The 22,104-nt window shown below is 46.4% G+C and overlaps 1 protein-coding gene across 2 annotated transcripts in view; it reads left to right on the plus strand.

Moving 5' to 3' along the window:
- LOC102462085 (protein CLN8-like) overlaps window positions 1-15,540 on the plus strand; it is a 61,012-nt gene extending 45,472 nt beyond the window's left edge. Inside the window, exons 1-3 of one of the 2 annotated variants that reach the window (XM_014580937.3) lie at window positions 2,329-2,602; window positions 9,922-10,571; window positions 11,604-15,540. In XM_014580937.3, coding sequence (XP_014436423.2) covers window positions 10,029-10,571; window positions 11,604-11,927 — 867 coding nt within the window. In that variant the 5' untranslated portion in view covers window positions 2,329-2,602; window positions 9,922-10,028 and the 3' untranslated portion in view covers window positions 11,928-15,540. Of the gene's footprint in view, window positions 1-2,328; window positions 2,603-9,921; window positions 10,572-11,603 lie in introns of those variants that run through there. The other variant, XM_075923584.1, reaches the window with a different exon arrangement.
- The last annotated feature ends 6,564 nt before the right edge of the window (window positions 15,541-22,104 follow it).

The raw sequence follows: 22,104 nt of genomic DNA on the forward strand, positions 1-22,104 counted from the left end.
TCAAATCCCGGGCTTCATTTGCAACTCCGGTTACCTACATTAACCACCCTAGTTCGAACTAGGGTGGTAGTGTAGACATACCCCCAGAGATCTCCTGTGCTGACCCAAGTGCACGGGGGTCTAACACTCTAGATAAAGGGAGTACTGATTGTTACGCACGCAGTCGAAAGTTTATCACCACCAACGGAGTAGAGGTCCTGTCAGGAGCGTGCCAGGATGGCCCTGACCAGACGACGCTGACACTGACAGTCCAGACCACCGAAGGTACCGAGATACGAAGACACCGAGGTACAACATATGCTATTAATGTACTTGTATGATATCTGTTTCTGGAATTATAAATATATAATCTGTGCTTATGCTGGAAGATTCTCTGTCTGAGACAGAGTAATGGCAAAGAATGTTCAGCCAGTGACTGTGCTAATTAGCAAGGCTCCAGGGACAATGAATCCCTAGGTGCCAATACACACCTGAGGAATGCGTCTGGAAATCTGGATACCTGCAAACCAGCCAGGGCACAATGCCTGCCAGCATGTGAAACAGATAGGTCACTTGACCAGGTGACCTGCTCTGGCCAGGAAGATGCCAGGAGAGGTATATAAGTGCCAAGTGGCAATCTCCATCTTGTCTGCAATTCTGCTCCTGATCTCAGATGCAGCCTTGCGAGGGACAGAGAGCTGGGAAGAATCGTAGACCCATCCTGACATAGGATGTACACCAGAGACTTTTAAGATACATGTTTATAACATCTCTGATAAGAGCCTGTATCGAGAACTTGGTTATTTGATGCATGTAATGTATTCTCCTTAACAACCTTACTCTCATGCTTTTCTTTCTTTTATTAATAAAACTTTAGATTCTAAAGGATTGGCCCAGCATGATCTTGTGGGTAAGGTCCAGAGTGTAATTTGACCCAGGATTTGTGGCTGGTTCTTTGGGACCAGAAAGCCCTGTTCAGGGTAGGTAAGATTGGATTATATAATCCCTCATCTGTGTGTTAGGTCCAGGGCTGATTGTGGCACAGAGATAGCTGGGGTGTCTGAGGCGTTTTGCTCGGTGTGACCGGTTTGTGACCTCTTTGGGAAGGACTCTAGTCTGGGGCTGTAAAGAGCCCTTGTTCTGAGCAATTTGCCCTGAGTGGACACCCTCAGCGGAGCCCAGACCCAGCCTGGTCCGTCACCACCACGAAAGCTCATGATACTATCTATCTACATGTATTGTTAGTCTCTAAAGTGCTACAGGACCATTTGCTGTTTTTAAGGGTTTTTTTCAGTGTGTCTACACTGCAACCTTAGCTCAAAATAAGATACGCAATTTGAGCTACTCAAATTGCATAACTTATTTCAAGTCAATTTTGAAATAGCTTATTTTGTAATTTGGTGCTGTCTACACAGTACCAAATTACAAAATAAACCACTATTCCGAAATGTCCCTTAATCCTTGTGGAACGAGATTTACAGGGACGTCAGAATACAAGCCCATTATATTTCAAACTAAGGGGCTTGCTTAAAGACATGGAATAGCTATTTTGGGAAACCAGAAGTATCTCAAAATAGTACTACTGTGTAGATGTACCCTTACAAAACTAACATGGCTACTCCTCTGAGACTTTTAATCCATGATAGCTAGAGCCTTATTTGAATCCCTGCACAATGCATTTTACTCTGTAGTTGTCACCAGAAAGTGTGCTCTTGGAGAATATTGGTGAGGGCATCTCAGTGCCACAGCTCCTGGATTCTAAAATTAATTTCCCAATAATTAAAAGGACCACTGGCTCCTGATTGGCCATTTTCTCTATAGCCACTCTAGGTTACCTAGAGATCTTCTCTATGGCTTTTTTCTGGGGAGGGCAAGGCAACAAGCCTCCAACAGGGAGGCATCAGGTCTTGGTCCACCCCTTCATAGAACCATAGAGATCAGTGTATCATATAAGCAAATCTTTGTAAAACGGAGACAATTTAATATTAACGTTTCATTGAAAGGAATGAGAGAGTCAGGAAGGCCCACACCAGGGAGCCAAAGAACACAGTTGTAGTAACTGTCCCTGGAGCCTTCAGAGTGTACCCTCCATGAGGCTGGCTGGCTGAAGATCTGTCTCCAGGACAAAAAAAGCCACTCTCTGAGTGGGGAACAGACCAAGAAGGATTCTAACAGAGGACACCGAGGTGGTTCAGGCAGTTCACACAGGAGGGTGTCTTGGCCAAAAAGGCTGATAAACTCAGGGAATGCAGGCACATGCATTTGGCCAGGTGGGGGCGCTCATAGTAGGTGAGCACCAATTAATTACAGGATCATATCAAATCAGCTTCCCTCTTTCTATATGATGTCGGTTTAAGCTCCAAAGTTAGGTTCCGTTAGTAGAAAAAAATGCTTAAAACCTAGTATGAATGGAACTATACAGTTAAAAAAGAACACGGCAGGGCTTTGCTAGGGCAGCGGAAGTGCAGAGTGAAAGCGAAAGGGCTTTCGGCGCTTCACGAAGCTGCAGACAATAGCATCTCCAGCCAAGAGCGAGAGGAAGATCCGCGAGCAGCAAAACCGGGGGTGGGCGTCAGGGGTAAGAGCTGACCGGGCACGGAGCAGTCTGCGGGATAGATCTAAGGTAAGTGGAAGCGATGCAGACTGGGGGAGGCTGCTGCTGCTAACATGCTTGTGACTCCCAATGGTTCCCAACAACCGCCCCTCGCCTATCTGTCCAGGCTCCTCCACCCGCCTACTTTTGCTTTCCCCACCCTATTAGCCTATATGCTCCTCAAATATCTTCATTCGTTTAACTCATGTCAGCACCCTAGTTCGCACCGATTACTCAGTCCCCCGCTTTCTCCAACTAGGATCCAGACTGGAGAAAATTGTGTCTGCTGCTGGTGAATATGTATTCTCTCTGCCAGGACTGGCACAGAATGTCATGTATGCATGACAGAAACCACAATGGTCGCAAAAACAGAGGGTTTCACTTTCTGTCCTCGCACTGTGCTGGCTTTAGGAAGGGTGGGGCCCAATTTGTACCGTTTTGGTGGGGGCCCCCGCCACCCCCACCCAGGATTTTTTTTGAGCAAAAAAAACCAACCACACAACCACACACAAATATCACATCTAGATCTGATCAAAATGTATAATCTATATAATTGAACATTTTCAACAAAAAATGCCATCCTTTATTATGCAAAATTTTACACAAAATTAAATCAGTTGCCTTAAGTGTAGGTCAAATATTTTCAGTTGCAAACTATCCAATTTTTTCAATAAAGTTTAAATTTTGATTTTAAAAAGTAACCAGAGAGCATTGCAGTTTTCTGTTACATTGATTTACTTTTTAAATAGCAAAAATTGAGTCTTTGTTAAGAAAGTGTCAGTTCTGTGGTCAAATTCCAGTCCTTAGTGATTTCAGCGCCAATGATTTCACTAGGTAATATGGTACCTCACCACCATTGCCTCCTTTGCACTGCCCTTTAACACACTACCTGCATGTTGAGTCCAAGGTCAGTCTACACAAGATTTTATCAATGATTTTTGCTCAAGCGATCACTGAGACAAGACAAGGACTCAGTTGATTCTAGTCAGCTCTGCCTTTAAACACTGGATGTGTTTAATATATATATATATATATATATATATATATATATATATATATATATATATATATATATATATATATATATATAATTGAGGAATCTCAAATAGACTCTACACCACCAGAAATAAAACCTGTTTCCATCTTCTGTGACTTTCAGTTAGATGTGACTCACTATCCTATGCTTAGTGTTCAAGTTATGGTAGACCCTAAGCCAGGTCATATTAAGTTCAGGTCTTTTAATCCTACAATATGGATAACAACATTTCATTCTCCCAGCTCCAAGTCTTAAGTGAATTTCAACCCAAAAGAGCCAAAATTGATCACCTTGACACAGCAAGGCTGTGTCTACACTGGACCCCTTTTCCGGAAAAGGGATGCAGATGAGACAAGTCGGAATTGCAAATGAAGCGGGGGATTTAACTATCCCCCGCTTCATTTGTATAAACATGGCTGCCGCTTTTTTCCAGCTCGGGGCTTTGCCGGAGAAAAGCACAAGTCTAGACGGGATCTTTTGGAAAATAAAGCCTTTTCCGAAAGGTCCCTTATTCCTGATTTTAAGAGGACTAAGGGACCTTTCAGAAAAGGCTTTATTTTCTGAAAGATCCCGTCTAGACTGGCGCTTTTCTCCGGCAAAGCCCCGAGCTGGAAAAAAGCGGCAGCCATGTTTATACAAATGAAGCGGGGGATATTTAAATCCCCCGCTTCATTTGCAATTCCGACTTGTCTCATCTGCATCCCTTTTCTGGAAAAGGGGTCCAGTGTAGACAGACCACAAGTGTGTCTACTCATCTCTGTGGCAAAGTAAGTTATCTATATAAATAAGGTCTGCCCCTGAAGCCTTTTCCTATAGTTGATTAACAGATGGCAGTAGATAGCTCATTCAGACCACTGGCTGATAATAGTTAGTCACTCTGACCAGTCATTAATCATAGTCATGGACTCACCCTACTCTCCATTGTCTCTATGACTCTCTGATGACCTGTGACAAAAAAGGAGGGTGGAAAGGGAAACTGAAGGGAGAGACCTCTTTAAATTCACCAAAGAGCAATATTGTCAACCCAAAAATCACAAGGAATGCCTACACAAAGTTATGAGAATGGTCTACAAATCATAAGATTTAAAAAAAATAAAATGTTGGATTTTTATTGGCCTTTTGTTTCTTGAGTATTTAGGGTTCATGTTTTAAAGCTTTTCTCCTTAGCTGTAAGGCCCAGAAGTACAGAGAACTTTTTTTAAATGAAAACTGAGATTCCTACATAATCAATTGACTCCAGGCCTTTAGAAAAACACAGAGGCTACGTCTACACTGGCCCCTTTTCCGAAAGGGGCATGGTAATTTCAGAGATCGTAATAGGGAAATCCGCGGGGGATTTAAATATCCCCCGCGGCATTTAAATAAAAATGTCCGCCGCTTTTTTCCGGCTATAAAAATGTCCGCCGCTTTTTTCTGGCTTTAAGAAAAGCCGGAAAAGAGCGTCTACACTGGCCCCGATCCTCCGGAAAAAGCGCCCTTTTCCGGAGGGTCTTATTCCTACTTCAAAGTAGGAATAAGATCCTCTGGAAAAGGGTGCTTTTTCCGGAGGATCGGGGCCAGTGTAGACGATCTTTCCGGCTTTTCCAAAAGCCGGAAAAAAGCGGCGGACATTTTTATTTAAATGCCGCAGGGGATATTTAAATCCCCCGCGGATTTCCCTATTACGATCTCTGACATTACCATGTCCCTTTCGGAAAAGGGGCCAGTGTAGACGAGCCCCAAGGCTGTGTCTACACTGGCCCCTAAAAACGGAAAAGGGATGCAAAGCAGGTAAGTCAGAATAGGGAAATCCGCGAGGGATTTAAATATCCCCCGCGGGATTTAAATAAACATGTCCGCCGCTTTTTTCCGGCTTGGGGAAAAGCCGGAAAAAAGCGTCTAGACTGGCCCGATCCTCCGGAATAAAGCCCTTTTCGGGAGGATCTCTTATTCCTAGAGAACATGAGCTATGAGGCAAGACTGAAGAAATTGGCCTTGTTTACCTTGGAAAAGAGAAGACCGAAAAGAGACATGAGAGCAGCTTTCAAGTATCTTAGGGTATGTCTACACTACAAAGTTAGTTCGAACGGACGTTAGTTCGAACTAACTTTGATAGGCGCTATACTAGCGCTCCGTTAGTTCGAACTTAATTCGAACTAACGGAGCGCTTAGTTCGAACTAGGTAAACCTCATTTTACGAGTATTAAGCCTAGTTCGAACTACAGTGAACCCTCGTTTATCGCGGTAGATAGGTTCCAAACCCGACCGCGATAGCTGAAAATCCGCGAAGTAGGGACACCATATTTACGTATTTATTTAACATGTATATTCAGACTTTTAAAACCCTCCCTTTACGTAGTACTGTTAACAAACCACCCTTTAATGTACAGAAAAAAGTCCGCGAAGTCGTGAATCCGCGATGGTCGAACCGCGAAGTAGCGAGGGCTCACTGTAGCTAGTTCGAATTAAGGGCTGTGTAGACCCTTAATTCGAACTAGTGGGAAGCTAAGGCTTCCCAGGTTTCCCTGGTGGCCACTCTGGCCAACACCAGGGAAACTCTGTTGCCCCCCTCCCGGCCCCAGAGCCCTTAAAGGACCAAGGGCTGGCTACACAGTTTGTGCCAGTTGCAAGGCTGCCAGCACCCGTGCCAGCAGACCCTGCACCTGCCACACCATGAGACAGCCACCCGATGACACCCAGCCCTCCACTGCTCCCCAGGACCAGCCTGGCGGCTCCCAGGAGCCTGCCCGGGGGCGCAAAAGGCGGGCGCCCGCTTGGTCAAGTGCGGAGATCGTGGACCTCATTGAGGTTTGGGGGGAAGCCTCCAATGTCCACGATCTCCGCGCTAGCCACAGGAACACGGCCGTCTACGGCCACATGGCTGCCAGCCTGGCCGCCAGGGGCCACCAGCGCAGCCGGGAGCAGGTCCGGTGCAAAATTAAGGACCTGCGGCAGTCCTACTCCCGGGCCTGCCAGCCAGGGGCCGACCCGGAGGCCTGCCCCCACTTCCACGCCCTGGACCGCATCCTGGGGCCTCATGCCGTCCCTGTCTCCCGCGACCTGCCTCCCTCCACCACCCTTCTCTCCCCCTTGTGCCCACTCCTCTAGTAGCCCCACTCTGATCAGGTGAGTTACCCCTCCTCATTGCCTCTTCTAACACCTCCCTCTACACACCTGCCTGCCTCTCTCCTCTGGTGCTGGTCCCTCCCCTGCAGATGTCTGCCCTTCTGCTTCACCCCCAGAATCCCCTGGCACCTGCACCTTCCCTTAGCCCTGCATCCTCCTGGTGCTACCCCTTCCCTCACTGCTCCTGCCCCCTTTGCCCTCTTTCTCCCTGATGCCCACCCCTCACCACCCTCTGCCCCCATTCCCCTCCTGCCCCTCTGGGCCCTCACACATCTTGCTCCATCCCCACATCTTGCTCATGCCACCCTTCTTTCAAGCCTTCTCCCAGCACCTCCCCCTCTAGCCTCCAATGTCCTTCCCTTCTCTTCTCCCCAAATCACCCTGTCCCCCTCCCACTGACACCTCCCCTTCTTCCCTTTTCCTCATTGTCTGTACTTGGCCCCCTGGCACATGTCTCACCTCCACGCTGCCTCTTGGTGCCTTCCCCTTTCTTCTCCCTCCCCCTCCGTACAAGCCCCTTACTCTCCCACCCTATCCAAGCTGCTGCCCCTGCCCCTGCCCCTGCCTCTGCCCCTCCTCCTGCTCCTGCTCCTGCTCCCTTACCTTCTGACTTCTGCGGGGCAGGTCTGCGAATCGTGTGCGTGGCGGCGGTGGCATGTCATGTTTCAGTTTTAAAATCCCTTCCCGCCCACCTGCGAACGGCACGCGTGGCAGGACCTGCCAGCAGCGTGCGCAGGTAAAGGTGGGGGTGAGCCGAGCAAAGCTGAGGGAGCCAACTTCCAGGTGCAGGGCGCAGGGCCCCCTTACGCACAGGGCCCGATTCGATTGAATCGTCTTAAGGCTGGCCTTGCTCTCTGCTCTAGATGCACAGAGATGGTGGAGTGCTGTGAGGGATGAAGGAGGACACAAGAGACCTTTCAAAGTTTTGGCCCAAGCAAGGGGACATGGGGGCATCATTTGAACCCCCCCTCAGGTACCAAAATGTTGTGTGCCGGCCCTGTCTGCAGCCCCCACCCAGCTCTGGCTCATCCCTCCTCCAGGGCTGTGCTTCTGCATGGCACACGGGACAGCTCCTGCCACCCTCATCCCTCCCCCACCTCTTGTGAGACATCCAGAGAGGCAAATCTGTGGCTACTTATCCCTGGTGATAAATGACCCACCCTGAGCTGCACAAAACCTGGCCATTCTGGTAGAGGTCCCCTTCCTATACAGTGGTGTTTCTTAGACTTTTTAAGACTGAGGAACACCAAACAATTTTTTTATGGGGAACACGAAAGATTTTTTGTCAAGCAAAAGAAAAAAGAATCAGCCCCCAGGGAAAATTTGTCAAGTTAAAAAAAAAAAAAATTACCACGACCCTCCAGGAAGACTGCCCTCTGGTACATGGAGCTGAAAACTTAGACCACAAAAAAGTAAGGATAATAATAAACAAGTGCTAAATAAGGTCATGTGTCTGGCCAGGAGGGAGGGTAGAGGAGGGGACTTGGGGCAGAGTATCTGGCCAGGAGGAAGGGTGCAGAACAGGACTTTGGGCAGGGTGTTGGAGCACGCTGGGAATGTGGGGTCTTGGCAGAGGGAGGGGATTGAGGGGGGTTTGGGTTTGAGGGTCTGGGCATGAGGGACGATGCTTACCTGGCGTGGCACCCTGATGCAGCAAGGAAAACCTCCCTGGAGCATGCTCTTGTTCCTTAGGATAGGTGGGTGGAGAGCTCAGTTTCCTCCCCCGATCCATGCAGCGGTGAACCCAGTGCAGCTGCAGCTCCAGGTCAGACTTCCCACTAGCAGGGGGGGGGGGGGGGGGGGGGGAGAGCGTAGAAACCCCGACCATTCCTGCCAGATTAAACTCTGCCATTTCCCCAGCAGGCTGGGGAGGGGCGCAGGGGAGAGAGAGCAGCAGTGCATGGGGGGCAGCAGAGCCTGAGCATGCCCCAGTGGGGGAGCCGGGAGCGACAGAGCCTGATCCAGGTTCCCATAGGTGGTAGTTTTAAAACACCGAGGTCCAGGAGCGGCTCCTTAGCACCGGCCACCCCACCCATTCCCAGCAACAGCAACCACTGTAAAAGCTGCCGCCTGCACATGTGGAGAAGGAGGAGGCTGTGCAGCTCCAGAGGCCCTGTGGGAGCTGCATACGGGTTCCACAGGGGAGTGGGGGAGCAGAATTTTTTCGGGGAAATCTCGGGTTCCGCAGAGCACCATTTGGGAAACACTGCCCCAGGGAAAAGTTGTTGACCAAAAAAAAGGAGCTTGCCCCTTTAGGGGTGGCCATTTTGAATTCTGTTCTCTCCGTGAGGCGTTCCACGAGGAGTAACGATACTTTGAATTAGAGAGCCTAATTCGAACTACCTACTCTGTGTCGCGTGTAGCCACAGGCACGGAGTCCACACTAACGGGGATTTAAAAATGGCGGCGCCCGGCAAGATGCAAATGAAGCCCAGGATATTTAAATCCTGGGTTTCATTTGCAACTCCTCATTCCACGAGGAGTAACGGTAGTTCGAAGTAGGAAGCCTAGTTCGAACTACCTAGTTCGAGCCCCGTGTAGCCGCGCTGCACGGGGTTCGAACCAGCGGGGTTTTAAAAATGGCGGCTCCCCGCTTATGCAAATGAAGCCCGGGAAATTCAAATCCCGGGCTTCATTTGCAAGTGCGGTATGCCTACATTACCCCGCTAGTTCGAACTAGCGGGGTAGTGTAGACATACCCTAAGGGCTTGTCTACACTAGAAAATTATTTCAAAATAATTTATTATGAAATAATAACTCCCAAAATAACTATTTAGAAATAGTGTGTCCACACTACAGGGAAGCCTTGAAGTTAGTCTGAGGCAGGCTCCATTAATGTGAACGTGCTGCCTATTCTTAGCGACACAGGAAGCACTGGGAAATAATTTGTTTGAATTACTCTGGGGAGCAGCACTGGCATGTCCACACTAACACTATTTCAAAATAACTGTTTCAAAATTAGCGTTATTCCTCATGGAAAGCAGGAGTTATTTTGGAATAACTATTGGTAGTGTGGATGCTCTGCTTGCTTTTTCGAAATCGGGAGTTATTTTGAAATAACTTTCTAGTGTAGACCCAGGCTAAGGTGCCACAGGACCACTCATTCTTTTGTAGTGAAACTCGTGAGCTTTTATAAATGGGAAGATCATATGGAAACGCAGACACAGCCATTCTCTACAAGTCACTCTCTCTTTCTCTTAAATTGCAGGTGGGTTTCTGCTTTGTGTAACAGCCCAGGCTCAACAGCCTTAAAAAAGACCAACGTGTAGGTGAGGAACATCAGACTCCCTCCAAATATTTTGAATTATAAAAGAAATGAAACTTGCAAATGATAGTGCAACTTCCAGAGACACATTTGACTGGGACTATGTTCTCTGGAGTGTTCGTTTAAAGTTACTGACATCTGGGTTTTTTATCTACCTGGGAGTATTTTTTCTAGCTCACTGGCTGTCATCATGGATCAGTGCCAGTTATCACGCTTTGTCAACAAAAAAGAAGATCGACTGGAACATGGATATCACACGTGGTGTGTTCGGAGTTCAGTGTTCGGTAGCTGGGTTCTGGGCCTTGCTTATAGATCCAGTTTTCCAAGCTGACAAAGTGTATTCACAGCAAAATTGGAGCTGGCTTCATTGCTTAGTAGCCTCTGGCTTCATGTTACTTGACGATGTATATCTTATTGTGTCTGATATTGTTTTCAGGGCACGTAGTGTGATCTTGTTAGTTCATCATTTTTTTGCTTCTGGTGCACTTCTTGGTCTGATAATTAACATAAAGTCTGGACACTATCTAATCCTGATAGGACTTCTGCTTGAGATGAGCACTCCATTAACCTGCATCAAGACATTGCTTACAATGGTAAGAACTTTCTGTATTAAGCATTGGTAAAAGATGTTTTCACTATAAACTTCACATTGTCTCTCCCTTAAAAAAAACTTGCAAAAAATCACCACCAAACTGGGAAATTAGTTCTGGGATCATGGTAGAATTCCCCTCCACCCGCAACTTGAAGTGTCTGGCCATGAGAATCCTTAATTAGGGCACTATGACCGAGTCCCTGGCAGCTGTGTAGCTTAGGGTGTGTCTAGACTACAGAGTTTTGTCGACAAAAGTGGACTTTTGTTGACAAAATTATACTTGCATCTACACTACAGGGTTTTGTCGACAAAGCAGCTTGCTTTGTCGACAGAACTGAATGTAGTCTAGACGCTCTTTGTTGACAGAAGCTTTGTCGACAGTATCTGTCGACAAAACTTCTGTTGACAAAAGCCTGCAGTTTAGACGTACCCTTAGTGTCTAGGACAATCACAGGAATAAGCAGGCAAAGGGTGGGGGCTGCCTCCCTATCCTGCTTGTATTTCTGGCCCAGGAACTCCAAGCCACTCCTTAACTAAGTTCTCAAGTTTGGGGTGTTGCCCCAAGAGTGTAGATTCCCCTTAGTTGGGATTTCCTACCAGAGGGGTAGGAATGGGGGCTTACTTGCTCCCCTGACAGGCTATGCTCATGCCTTGAGACTGCTGAACCAGGGTCCTGCCCCGGGTTCCCCGCTGGGTGGCTCTTACCACATTTAAAAGGCAGTGGTGCAGCTGGGATAGCGAGCGTCCCGTCCTACCCCTTAACGACTAATCGAGTAGTTGAGGGAAATCCCATTGAAATTTAACATCCCTAGTATGCACATAGCTTGTAACATGGTTTAGAATTCTTCTTGACAAAAGTTGCTACGTATATGTGGTATCTCTTAGTACACAAGAAAAATGATTGAATGTCTGTATGGCAGTTTACACTAAACACACCAGTAAAGCTAAATATCTACCTTGGTTATAGAAAAACTGACTGCCTTATCTTGAAGCTGGAGTCTCATTTCTCTTTCTTTGTGTTTGTCTCTTCCAGAGTGGCAATGCTAATACCCTTTTTGGGAAGGTAAACCGATGGGTGCGTCTTCATATTCTACACTGCCGTGAGGTTCTTACTTATCACATGTGGTGGGTGTGTATTTCCAGATGGAATGATGTGGTGGAAAATCTGGGACTTCCATATTTTATTGTCTTTTTCATGGGGCTAAGTATACTTACATTTATAATTAATCCATACTGGATATACGTAATGACTCTACAGCTCTTTGGTCCAATTGACAGAAACTCTCCAAATACAGCTGTGGAAAAAGGATCCTCTGGAAAATTAAATAGTGAAACATTCCAAAAGAAGAAGATATAGTTTTGTAAGAGTATTGTTGAATAATTATATTTGACTCTTCCAGTCTCTGTTTTACTGATGAAATGTATGCTTCTTTGCTGTTCAACAGTTTTCCATCAGGGCTTTGCAGTGATGAAATAAGCTTTGGTATATATCTTTCGGAAAATAAAGCCTTTTCTCAAAGATCCCTTATCCCTCTTAAAATAAAATAAGGGGTAAGGGATCTTTCGGAAAAGGTTTTATTTTCTGAAAGATCCGCGTCTAGACTGGCGCTTTTTTCCGGCAAAGCTTCATGCCGAAAAAAAGCGGCAGCCATTTTTATGCTAATGAAGCGGGGGAGATTTAAATCCCCACTTCATTAGCAATGGCGATACGTCTAATTTGCATCCCTTTTATGAAAAAGGGATGCAATCTAGACGTAGCCATATTGTCTCGGATCTGGCTCCCAGCCCCTCTCCACCTTTGCAAATACTGCTGGGGGTGCTCACCTTTCAGTCTCCATTCACACCTCATTCATTTCAACAGGGCAATCAAGGAAAGGGGAGAGATCTCAAAAACATTTTTTTCTTTACCTTAACTATTCCTAAGACCTATAACATAAAGATAGCTTGATACAAAGTTTCTATGGACTTAATACAAGTGATTCTATAAGAAGGATATCAAAGGAATTACAAAGTTTCTCTGAATACAAAGTTATATGAGAATGATAAATGGTTATATGGGGATGTTACAGGGACTGTTCTCAAGTTTTGGATGTGCACATATGTTAAAGAATAAGGTTCAGCAATCAGGAATAACCACCGTATACATTTCTCATATTAAAAAATGAGTTGCTACAGGACTACTTGTTGTTTTTTAAAGTTACAGACCAACATGGCTACCCCTCTGAGACTTCTCATATTAAGACTTTTATAAAGCAATAGGTGAAAACTGCCCATTTAATTATTACAGATTATTAATACCAATGCAACTTCACAAAATGTGTCTTCTGTGCAGGTATGTCACAGGGTATGCACATCCCATCTCTCTTTTGGGGTGGATTGGGGGTAGTGATATTACCATGGTTGCAGCCTACCAAACTGTTTTTAGGCTGACAGTAGTACAGCCCACTGTACTCTGTCTGAGGGTTCAGGGATGTACTCCCTAATGGCTAGAGTCAATATGACTGCCATTAGGATTCAGGGCCATGTGGCCTAATGGCCATAGTTGAGTCCTACCTAAAGGGGGGGTAAACAGGAATAGAACCCAGGAGCACCTGTAGGGATAACATATTAATGTATTGAAAATGATTCCCCCAAATGGAAGTAACTCCCCATAATTTGTTCCCCACAACTTAGTGTTTAGATTTATTATTAATTCTTCTTATTATTATTATTATTTGTTAAGATTGTTAAATGTTTAGATTTATTATTATTATTGTCCCTTTAGAATATAATGTATTAGGTCATGTAACTTAGAACTGTTAAGAATATAATCCTATGTAGCCAGAAACAGTCCCCCCTCTGTGTCCCAAGGCATGCTCAAGCTTGTGCAAGGAGGGGCTGCTTGAAATTGACATTGCAAAGATACATTGTAACAATGCATTGTCAAGTAATTGACAATGGGCATTGTTACATAATTGATGCCTGTTCTCTTTAAAACATTGTAACTTTACTTAGCACTCAGAGAATGTTTTAAGCAATACCACCCAGAAACTTTTGTAACTACAACTTTTATTATTATACAAAATACTGTATGTGAAACATTAATTAGGGAATGTATGTAAAAGAAAGAGAGTGCTTGGATGATGAATAAATGGTTCTAAAAGGTGCCAGCCTGAGAATACAGCAACAAAGGGCTGAAGAAGGCGTCAGGTGCCAGTGCAACCAAAAGATGTCAAGTGGAGAAAACCAAGTACTGGAGGTCCACCCGATGAGATCACTGATGAGCACCTGGCAGCCACCCTGGAGACATCAGCATGATGCAGCAATTTCCATAGACTGGCATAGGAAGAAATTCCTATAAGAACTGGACTAAAAAACTATGGAATTAGAGTCCAAGGTTCTGCTGCCAGCCTACCAGGAGCTTCAGGTGCGCATCTGATCAGGACTTCGCTCCCCACTACTATCACTTGTGTACAGAGTACCTGGCCAGTATTCTGTCACAAGCAACTTCCAGGCTGGTAACTATAACAAATACACAGAACCTGAATAAATGAATGAATAAATGTTTATATGTATAAGGGTTAAGTAGTTAAACAATGTTGTTTGCTTCTATCTTTTCTTTATTTTTTTTATTATTATCTTTACAATAAATGTGGCTTTTTGCCTTATCCCCCTCATAACATCCTGCTTGCTTTTATTTGGTATAACACACCCTACTCCACCAGGTCCCATCCCAGGGCCCTATCCATGGTGGGTGACTGCAACATGCAAACCTTATTGACTGGCAAATACCACTCATTCTGCCTCCCTGGAGGACTTCCTCCAGAGTCTCCTGGAGCTGGAGTTCATATAGCATTGGCATCTCTGGATTCCCTGGCATGGGTGGATCGCTGGAACTCTGACTTTTGCAGATCGACTGTAGGTAGCAGGTTACCAGACTAGTCCCCAGGATCTCTGATTGTTGCAGTCAGAAACTGTAGTGGCTCCTGGCCCGGGATCTTCATCAAGCATTCTGTCTCCTCGGTGGCCAGCCCAGGCTGAGCTGAGCAGCTCTCCTTTATACTAATATAGAAGTTGGAGCATGCCCAGCACTTTCTCACCTAGGGTATTGTAGCCAGACAGCCCGCCCCCATCACATCCATCTTATTTGCCTCTCTGAAGCATACAGGACAGAGAAGGAGCAATGAAATCAGCATAGTCTATGCTGGCTCATCTGATCCTGAGAAGCTGAAAAAAATACAGATATGTGGAGAGAGAAAGCGATTAAATCAGTAAGCTGGCCTCAAGGCTGCAAGAAGTGTCAGGCTGGCACCTATGTTGATTCGAACACACACAGTCCCTGGGAGAGGAATTTCCCACTGAGAAAAGAATCCCCAGTAATTCCAATTTAGTTATCTCTCTTACAAGTGTAAATTAAGTTCACAACTCCCTTGTAAGAACTGGTCTCACAAAAGACAGACCAGCCCCATTTGGCATGACAGACAAGAAAGAGAAATACGTGACCCCATGAGTATAAAGGTGGCACAGCAGCACACTCTCTTTTGAGTGTCATTCTACCCTCTACCTGCTGGTCGGGTTAGGTGTTTGACCTCCCGAGGTTCTATGGGGACGCCCACCTCGTATTTTCGTCTTTCCTAGGAATTGAGGGACCGGCCCTGGCCTGACATGCTGGAGTCGAGAGGCACAGAAGGGGGTAAAAATTGTACCTGGATGTGGTCCTCTGTCTTAAGTGTACACATAGAAAGAGTAAGCTGTTACTTGGTACCATTATTTCTATTTTTCTATCTTTATCTTCTTTGTAACCATTTTTAAGATCTATATTTTGCTAGTAGTTAAGAAATAAAGCAATAGCCATTGTAACCATATGATTTATAAGCTTCTTTAATAAACCTGTAACTGTTTAAGCTTTAACCTGACTCCTTCAGTTGCTGTAACAGAACCAGGCACAATTTAAAAGAACTTCAGCCGGTCTTAAGGGACAGATATAGGGAGCCCTGACCGTCGGCTGACAGGTATGTCTAGACTGCATCCCTCTGTCAGCAGAGGGATGCAGATTAGGCAGTCGACTTTGTAAACGAAGTGGGGATTTAAATATCCTGTGCTTAATTTGCACAAAAATGGCCACTCGCTTTTCCCCCATTTCACAGTTAACCTATGCTCTTCCACCCTCCGCCTCCAAAGATCCTCAGGCACTTTACTGCACATGCTCCCCCTGGCTCTCACGCACCCTACTCCCCACCAATTTCCCCAGTTACCCAGCCTTCTCCAACCCCCCTCCCCACCTCTGACTCTCCCCCTCGCATACATAATACATATCCAGTCCTGCTGCTGGGGGAGGGACACAATGAGGGTACAGGCCATGAGACTTCCCCTCCTGTGACTCCTCCCCACACCACACATTGCCCGAGGGAGGTCCCCACCTCTTCTTGTCGCTACCCCACACCCACTCCCAGGCCTGCCGACGGGGGAGTTAAGGGGACAATTACCCCAGGGCCTAGTGATTCAAATGGGCCCAGAGCTCCTGGCTGCTGCCGCTGCTATCGTAACAGTGGTCGTGGTTGGATCTTTGGGCCCTTTAAATGCTGATGAAGCTCTGAGCTGTTCTGAGGGGGTGAGGAGTGCCAGGACCTCCATTAGTCCCCTGTGCCACACTGGGCCTCATGGGCCCCCTGAAAGCATGGGGCCCGGTGTGGTTGGAAGAACCATACTATGGATGATATGTTTCTGTCTGCCAGCTGCTGGCCCTTTGCTCCTCCCCACATGGTATTGGGGCATATGACCCTGCATGTCCCCATGTCACCCCTTAGCAGGGCACATGAGAGAGGCTCCTGCCACTCTCCTACCACTGCCCCAGACAGGGAGAACCCAGAAGGCAACCCGTGACTGTGACCGGAGAGAATCGTCCTGTACAGCAGTTCTGTATGAACCTGGCAGTTCTGATGAAATAGCAAGAGAAGGTCCCCTTCGCCTTGCAACACTCACATTTTACCAGAAGCAGTTACTGACTCCTGAGTATGGTCTTTTTTGCTCCTCCATTAGGATCTGATACCTTTCCTTAATAGTCCAGTGTAGCACATTCTGACTGAGGATGTGTAACCGCTGCTCTGTCCTTCACTCTGAATCCACGGCAACATCTCCCATTCAGGAGCCCTCTCCCAAACCTCTTATCTCTGGCCCACCCCAGAGCTCACACCTCCAGCTGGAGCCCTCACTCCCTCTTGCACCCCAACTCCCTGTCCCAGCCCAGATCCCCCTGCCTGAAAGCCCATTTCTGGCCCCATCACCCCAAGCCTGGCACCCATTCCTCCTCCTGCACTCTAACCCCTCCCATACCCACAGGCCCTCCTGCTCTTCCTAGTCACTGCTCCAGTTAGGTGGCTCTGCCCCCTTGCTCCCCCAAGTGTCTAGCAGAGGTTTGTGTCCTGTCCATAGGATGGTATAGGGTGGTGGTCTTTGGCCCCATGCTTTGGTTTGGTTCAGCATGGTGACGGGAAGCAGAGTGACACAGCCACAGTGCACTCCACTCCCCTGAAGAGGAGAGCAGAGCAGAGTGGGCTGGAGCCAGATTGCTCTACTTACTGTATCTATAATGAAGCAAAGTGACCCAGCTGAGAGATGGTGGCAGAGCAGAGCAGGCTTCTGTGTTGCTCCAATTTGTGCAGCTCCCACTGCCTTAGTGAGTGAAGGGTGGCCCAAATGCTGCTACTGCTGCATGCCAGGCCTCCCAGTCATCCCTTAAGTCCCACTGTTGTGTGTACAGGGCTTCATGAAGGGGTGCAATGAAGGGTGGAGTGGGAAAGGATAGAGAAGGCACAGGAAGAGCTGGGGCAGGGCCTGGCATGGAGTGGGAGTTGTCCCTGGCCCTCTGCATCCCTTAGGGATGGGCCTGCTCGGGGAGGAGTCAGATGGAGATGCTCCAATGCTAACACAGTTTTTGGAAGGCAAAGCAATGGGTAAATATCCATATGTTTCATTGCCTCATGGTTCTTTCTCATCACATGTGGTGGGTTTGTATTTCCAATTGAGATTATGTGGAGGAAAATATTGGACTTCCATATTTTGTCATCTTCTTTATGAGTTAGATACATTTACAATAATATTTAATCCATACTGGACATACAAATCAACTTAGCAGCTCTTCAGTCTCATGATTGAAACTCTTCAAATACAGACATGAAAAATAGATCCTAAATAGAAATCAAAAGAGTGAAACATTTGAAAAGAAGAGGTTATAGTGCTGCAACAGCTGTTGAGGTAACAGTAAAATATGACCAGAAGAACACGATGTAGGATTAATACAGAGCCCATTAAAATAGAATTGCTTACAAGAAGCCTATGAATAGATTGACCACCACTGCAGATTACTATTAGAAGCACTATGCTCATTTATCAAACATGATTTAAAATTATTGCTCTCTGTATTTAAAACTCTCTCTCTCCTTGACTCAGTCAAGATTCTTGCCAGTAATTTCACTCTGGGAAAGCAATGTGATGAAATCTCATTCTGGGGGAAGGAGCAAATTAATTTTAGAGAGATCAGGCCAGCGTGGGTATATTTTTATGAATTAAGTGAAAAATAATTTCAGTGGTAGGAGGGAATCACTGCCTCTCAGTTCCAGGTACTCTGGCTGGTGGACATTATAATAACACAACTTTTGTTAGAAATAGGTCAAGTTAGGGATTCTGATTAATACATGTATCCCAAGAATTCAATGGTGTTAAACTGAAACAATTATGAGATATATATTAGAGAAAATATTTAAATAACAATGTTTTAAAATGATATTTGAATGCAAGGATGCATTACTTACATGAAAAAAATGGCCTTTAGTAATCCTAGGGAACTTAGACTGAAAACGTGTATTTGTCAAAATTATGTCACTGTTTGACACTTTGTCACATTGCTTCTCATCCATGTCAAACACACATCTCTGCATAAGGCAGACATCTGGCATAGTGGTCAACATATGGTCTTTGTGGATGAACTTTTAATTTGTAGGTTTGATTTGGGAATGCATATTTCCTGCATAATTGGTGAGCTCAGTCCATCCTCCAAGATCCTTCTGTATCTGGTAGGAGAGGGTAATTTTGGATATGCTCTATTATCCTGAAGTCATTTCCTTGCTTGATAATTTGGCCTCTTGATAGGAGATATAAATACATCCTTTGTCAATGGCAATTTTTCTTTGTTTGGTGCTTGGAAAACATCCACCACCATAACTCTACAAATGCTGTAATATTCATCTTTAAATGGTAAACAGCATATGAACACCTCTAGTGCATTTATGACCACATCAGTGGCTCTGTCAGCCATTGTAAGCATCTTCAGAGCAAGGAAAGAGTCTTGGAGGCTGAATGACATGCCTTTCTGTAAGATAATTTGGTCTTTCCTGCCATCCTTCCACTGGTGTCACATTCTGAAGGGGTATGGAAACCTAGCAGTGCAGCTGTTGATCAGATCTATGAAAATGCATGTCATTTTGCTTCAATTCCGAAGATGTATTTCTTCATGTGTTCCAGCTGCATAAAGAATGTTAACTGGACTGAGGATCAGAGGAGCTAGTATGAATGACTGACAGGATATGTACATGGATCATTCAGTCTGGTACTTTGTGTAGTGCTGAGTTAAATGCTGACCATGTTGGTATGTACCTGTCTCCTGGAATGTTGCCATGGCATATCCTGAGTGTCCAGATCACTTGAGGGTGCATCTCCTGTCCTTTCAGTGAAGTAGTACTCAATTGCAAAGCATTTTTTCCTAGGGCATCTGACAGTGAGTACCAACCCCGCAGTGGAGAAGAAGAGGTTAAGACTGTACTCTTTGAAATGGAAGACCCATCCCCCAAACCCTGCTGGGTAAGCTCCAACTTCTGCTGCAGTTTAAAAGGGAGCTGTACAGCTCAGTCTGGGCTGACTGCTGAGGGGGAAAGATGCATCTCGTTGGCTTCAGCCAAAGAGCAGCCAGAAGCTTGAACCCAAGGAACAGGATATGCTGTGGCACAGGCAGCCATTATCAGGCATAAGGGATATATCGGAAAAGGCTTTCTTTAGCGAAAGATCCCCCTCTAGACTGCCACTTTTCTCTGACTAAGCTCAATGCTGAAAAAAAGTGGTGGCCATTTTTATGCCAATGAAGTGCAGGATATTTAAATCCTAGTTTCATTAGCAATTTTGACCTGCCTAATCTGCAACCCTCTGCCGGCAGAGGGGTGCAGTCTAAACATACCCCAAATGAAATTAATAGGCAGCAGATTTAAAACAAACAAAACAAAGTTTTTTTCCATGCAACCTGTGGAACTCTTGCCAAAGGATGCTGTGAAGACCAGGACTTTTAACAGGTTTAAAAACAGAATTAGATAAATTCATGGAGGTTAGGTCAATCAATGGCTATTAGCCAGGTTGGGTAGGAATGGTGTCCCTGACCTTTGTTTGTCTGGAAATGGATGACAGGAGAGGGATTATCTGATGATTACCTCTTGTCTTCACTCCCTCTGGGGAATCTGGCATTGGCCACTGTCAGCAGTCAGGATACTGGGCTAGTGGACCTTTGGTCTGACCCTGTACGGCCATTCTTAGGTATTTATAGGAAATGTTAATTTTTTTTTAAATCCGAACACGGCAGGGCTTTGCTAGGGCAGGGGAACTGCAAAGTAGAAGTGAAAGAAGGCTAAACCGGGCTTTCAGCGTTCCCCAACTGCTGCCCAGCCCGGGTCCGCAGGAAGCAGCAGACAGCAGCGGCTCCAGCCAACAGCGAGAGGAATCTACGTGAGTAGCAAAGCTGGGGGATGAGCACATTGGGGAGAAGGGTCCGAGAGCGAACGGAGCTGAATGGGGGACAGATCTGGAGGGGACGAGCGAAGCCATCTGTCTACTGCAAAAACTAGCGGCTCTCACTCCTCCCCTCCCCCGCCCCGCCTATTGGTCCTGCCCACGGTAGGACATGGCGGGGGAGGAAGGGGAGGATCTGTCCCTCTCTTCCAGCTCCCGCCTCACTACCCAGCTGAGTGGCTGCAGCCGGGCTCAGGCTTTGCACCTGACCCGGTCTGCACCCTAGCAGGTGCGGCTGCCCCCGGCCACCGTCTCCAGGGCTCTCGGAGCTCTGTCTAGGGCCGGTCCCCTTTTGCTCAGGGCAGGGCAGGGGGCTCTCGCCGGGCTGCAGAATCCGAGCCCCGGAGAAGCAGCTCTGACTGCCGTGGGCCGAGCGCTGCTGTTGCGCACAGAACAGGAAAGCTCGAGGGCTGGGGAGACCGAAGCCGCGCCGGACGCTCTGTTAACTAAAGCGCTCGCTTTGCTGCAAGGGGCCAGGGGGACCCGCGTGTTGGTATTTCGGGGCCTTGCGGTTTCCCTCACTTCTAGTGATTCCTTTTCCAATGTTTTCCGTCTGCTGCGCTGCTCTTGTTTGTGAAGCGGAGGAAGTGGGGCTCAGACGGGCCCATCCGACCCGCCAAGCCACCGGATCCAGCTGCAGACGCTGCGAGCCCCGGGCAGGCTTCCGTTTGCCTCCTCCCACACGCAGGCTGCGAGTAGATTTCACTTTAAAAAGTGAGCCAGAGGGGAGAGGGGGAAACTGCTCCGGTCCCCAGCACTGTCCCCTTGGCTGGCTTCTGGCCAATGGGAGATGCCTGTTTTAATAACATGGAAGAGTGGGGGTCTCAACCGCTTGCCAAATTCTTGGAGTAAGACCTCCCCAAAATGATTACCTACCCCCTGAACTAACTGCTGCTTTTGGTTAAATAGTGAGAAAACATCACACTTTCAGGAGAGGCTAATGCATGCAGTCAGGGGAATTTGATACAGTTTGTGAACCACCATATTTAGAGGGCTGTCTGTAACTGGGCTGGGTGTGTGTATTTTGCTTTTGTTGTCGGACAGGAAAGTTTCTGGGGCTTTCTCCTCACACCATAAGTATGCTGATTCTAAATTCCTTGTACATTGCATAGTCATATATAGTAGTTAGACTATCCCCAGAGTCAGACCTGACAGACTGGTCAACCACACTTCTCATTTGGAAGTGAAAGTAGGCAATCGGGCACTAACAGTGTTAAAGAAAACACAGTGCAGTATTGTGTTAAATGTAAACTACAAAAATAAGGGGAGAGGGTTTTTTTAAGACTTGACAAGATAAGGAAACTGTTTCTTTGCTTGTTTCATTTAAATTAAGATGGCTTAAAGCAACATGTTTCTTCTGCATAGTGAAGTTTCAAAAGTTCAGTTGTAAACTTTCGGTATATGTTTTATGAGTTATGAACATTTCAGAGTTTCAAACAACGTCCATTCCTGAGGCGTTCATAATTCTGCTGTTCTGCTGAACATATGTGCAGAGTGAGTTGTAAAATGCTACCAAATTAGAAATTTTAACTCACTGTTTCAGGATTCAAGCAGGAAGGAAGGCCTGTGGAGTTGTTCTGGTACAAAGGAGAGCAGAATCAGGTGCTCTGAGAATGTAAATAAGCAATATTCCTTTTCTCTCTAGTTATAAGGATGTCATCCTACTATTCTGTTATTACATTGGGGAACAGGAAAGGAAGGTATCTCCATAGAAGTGTTTTTACTTT

The sequence above is a fragment of the Pelodiscus sinensis genome, chromosome 3 (genome assembly GCF_049634645.1).
Source record: "Pelodiscus sinensis isolate JC-2024 chromosome 3, ASM4963464v1, whole genome shotgun sequence".
Lineage (NCBI taxonomy): Eukaryota > Metazoa > Chordata > Testudines > Trionychidae > Pelodiscus > Pelodiscus sinensis.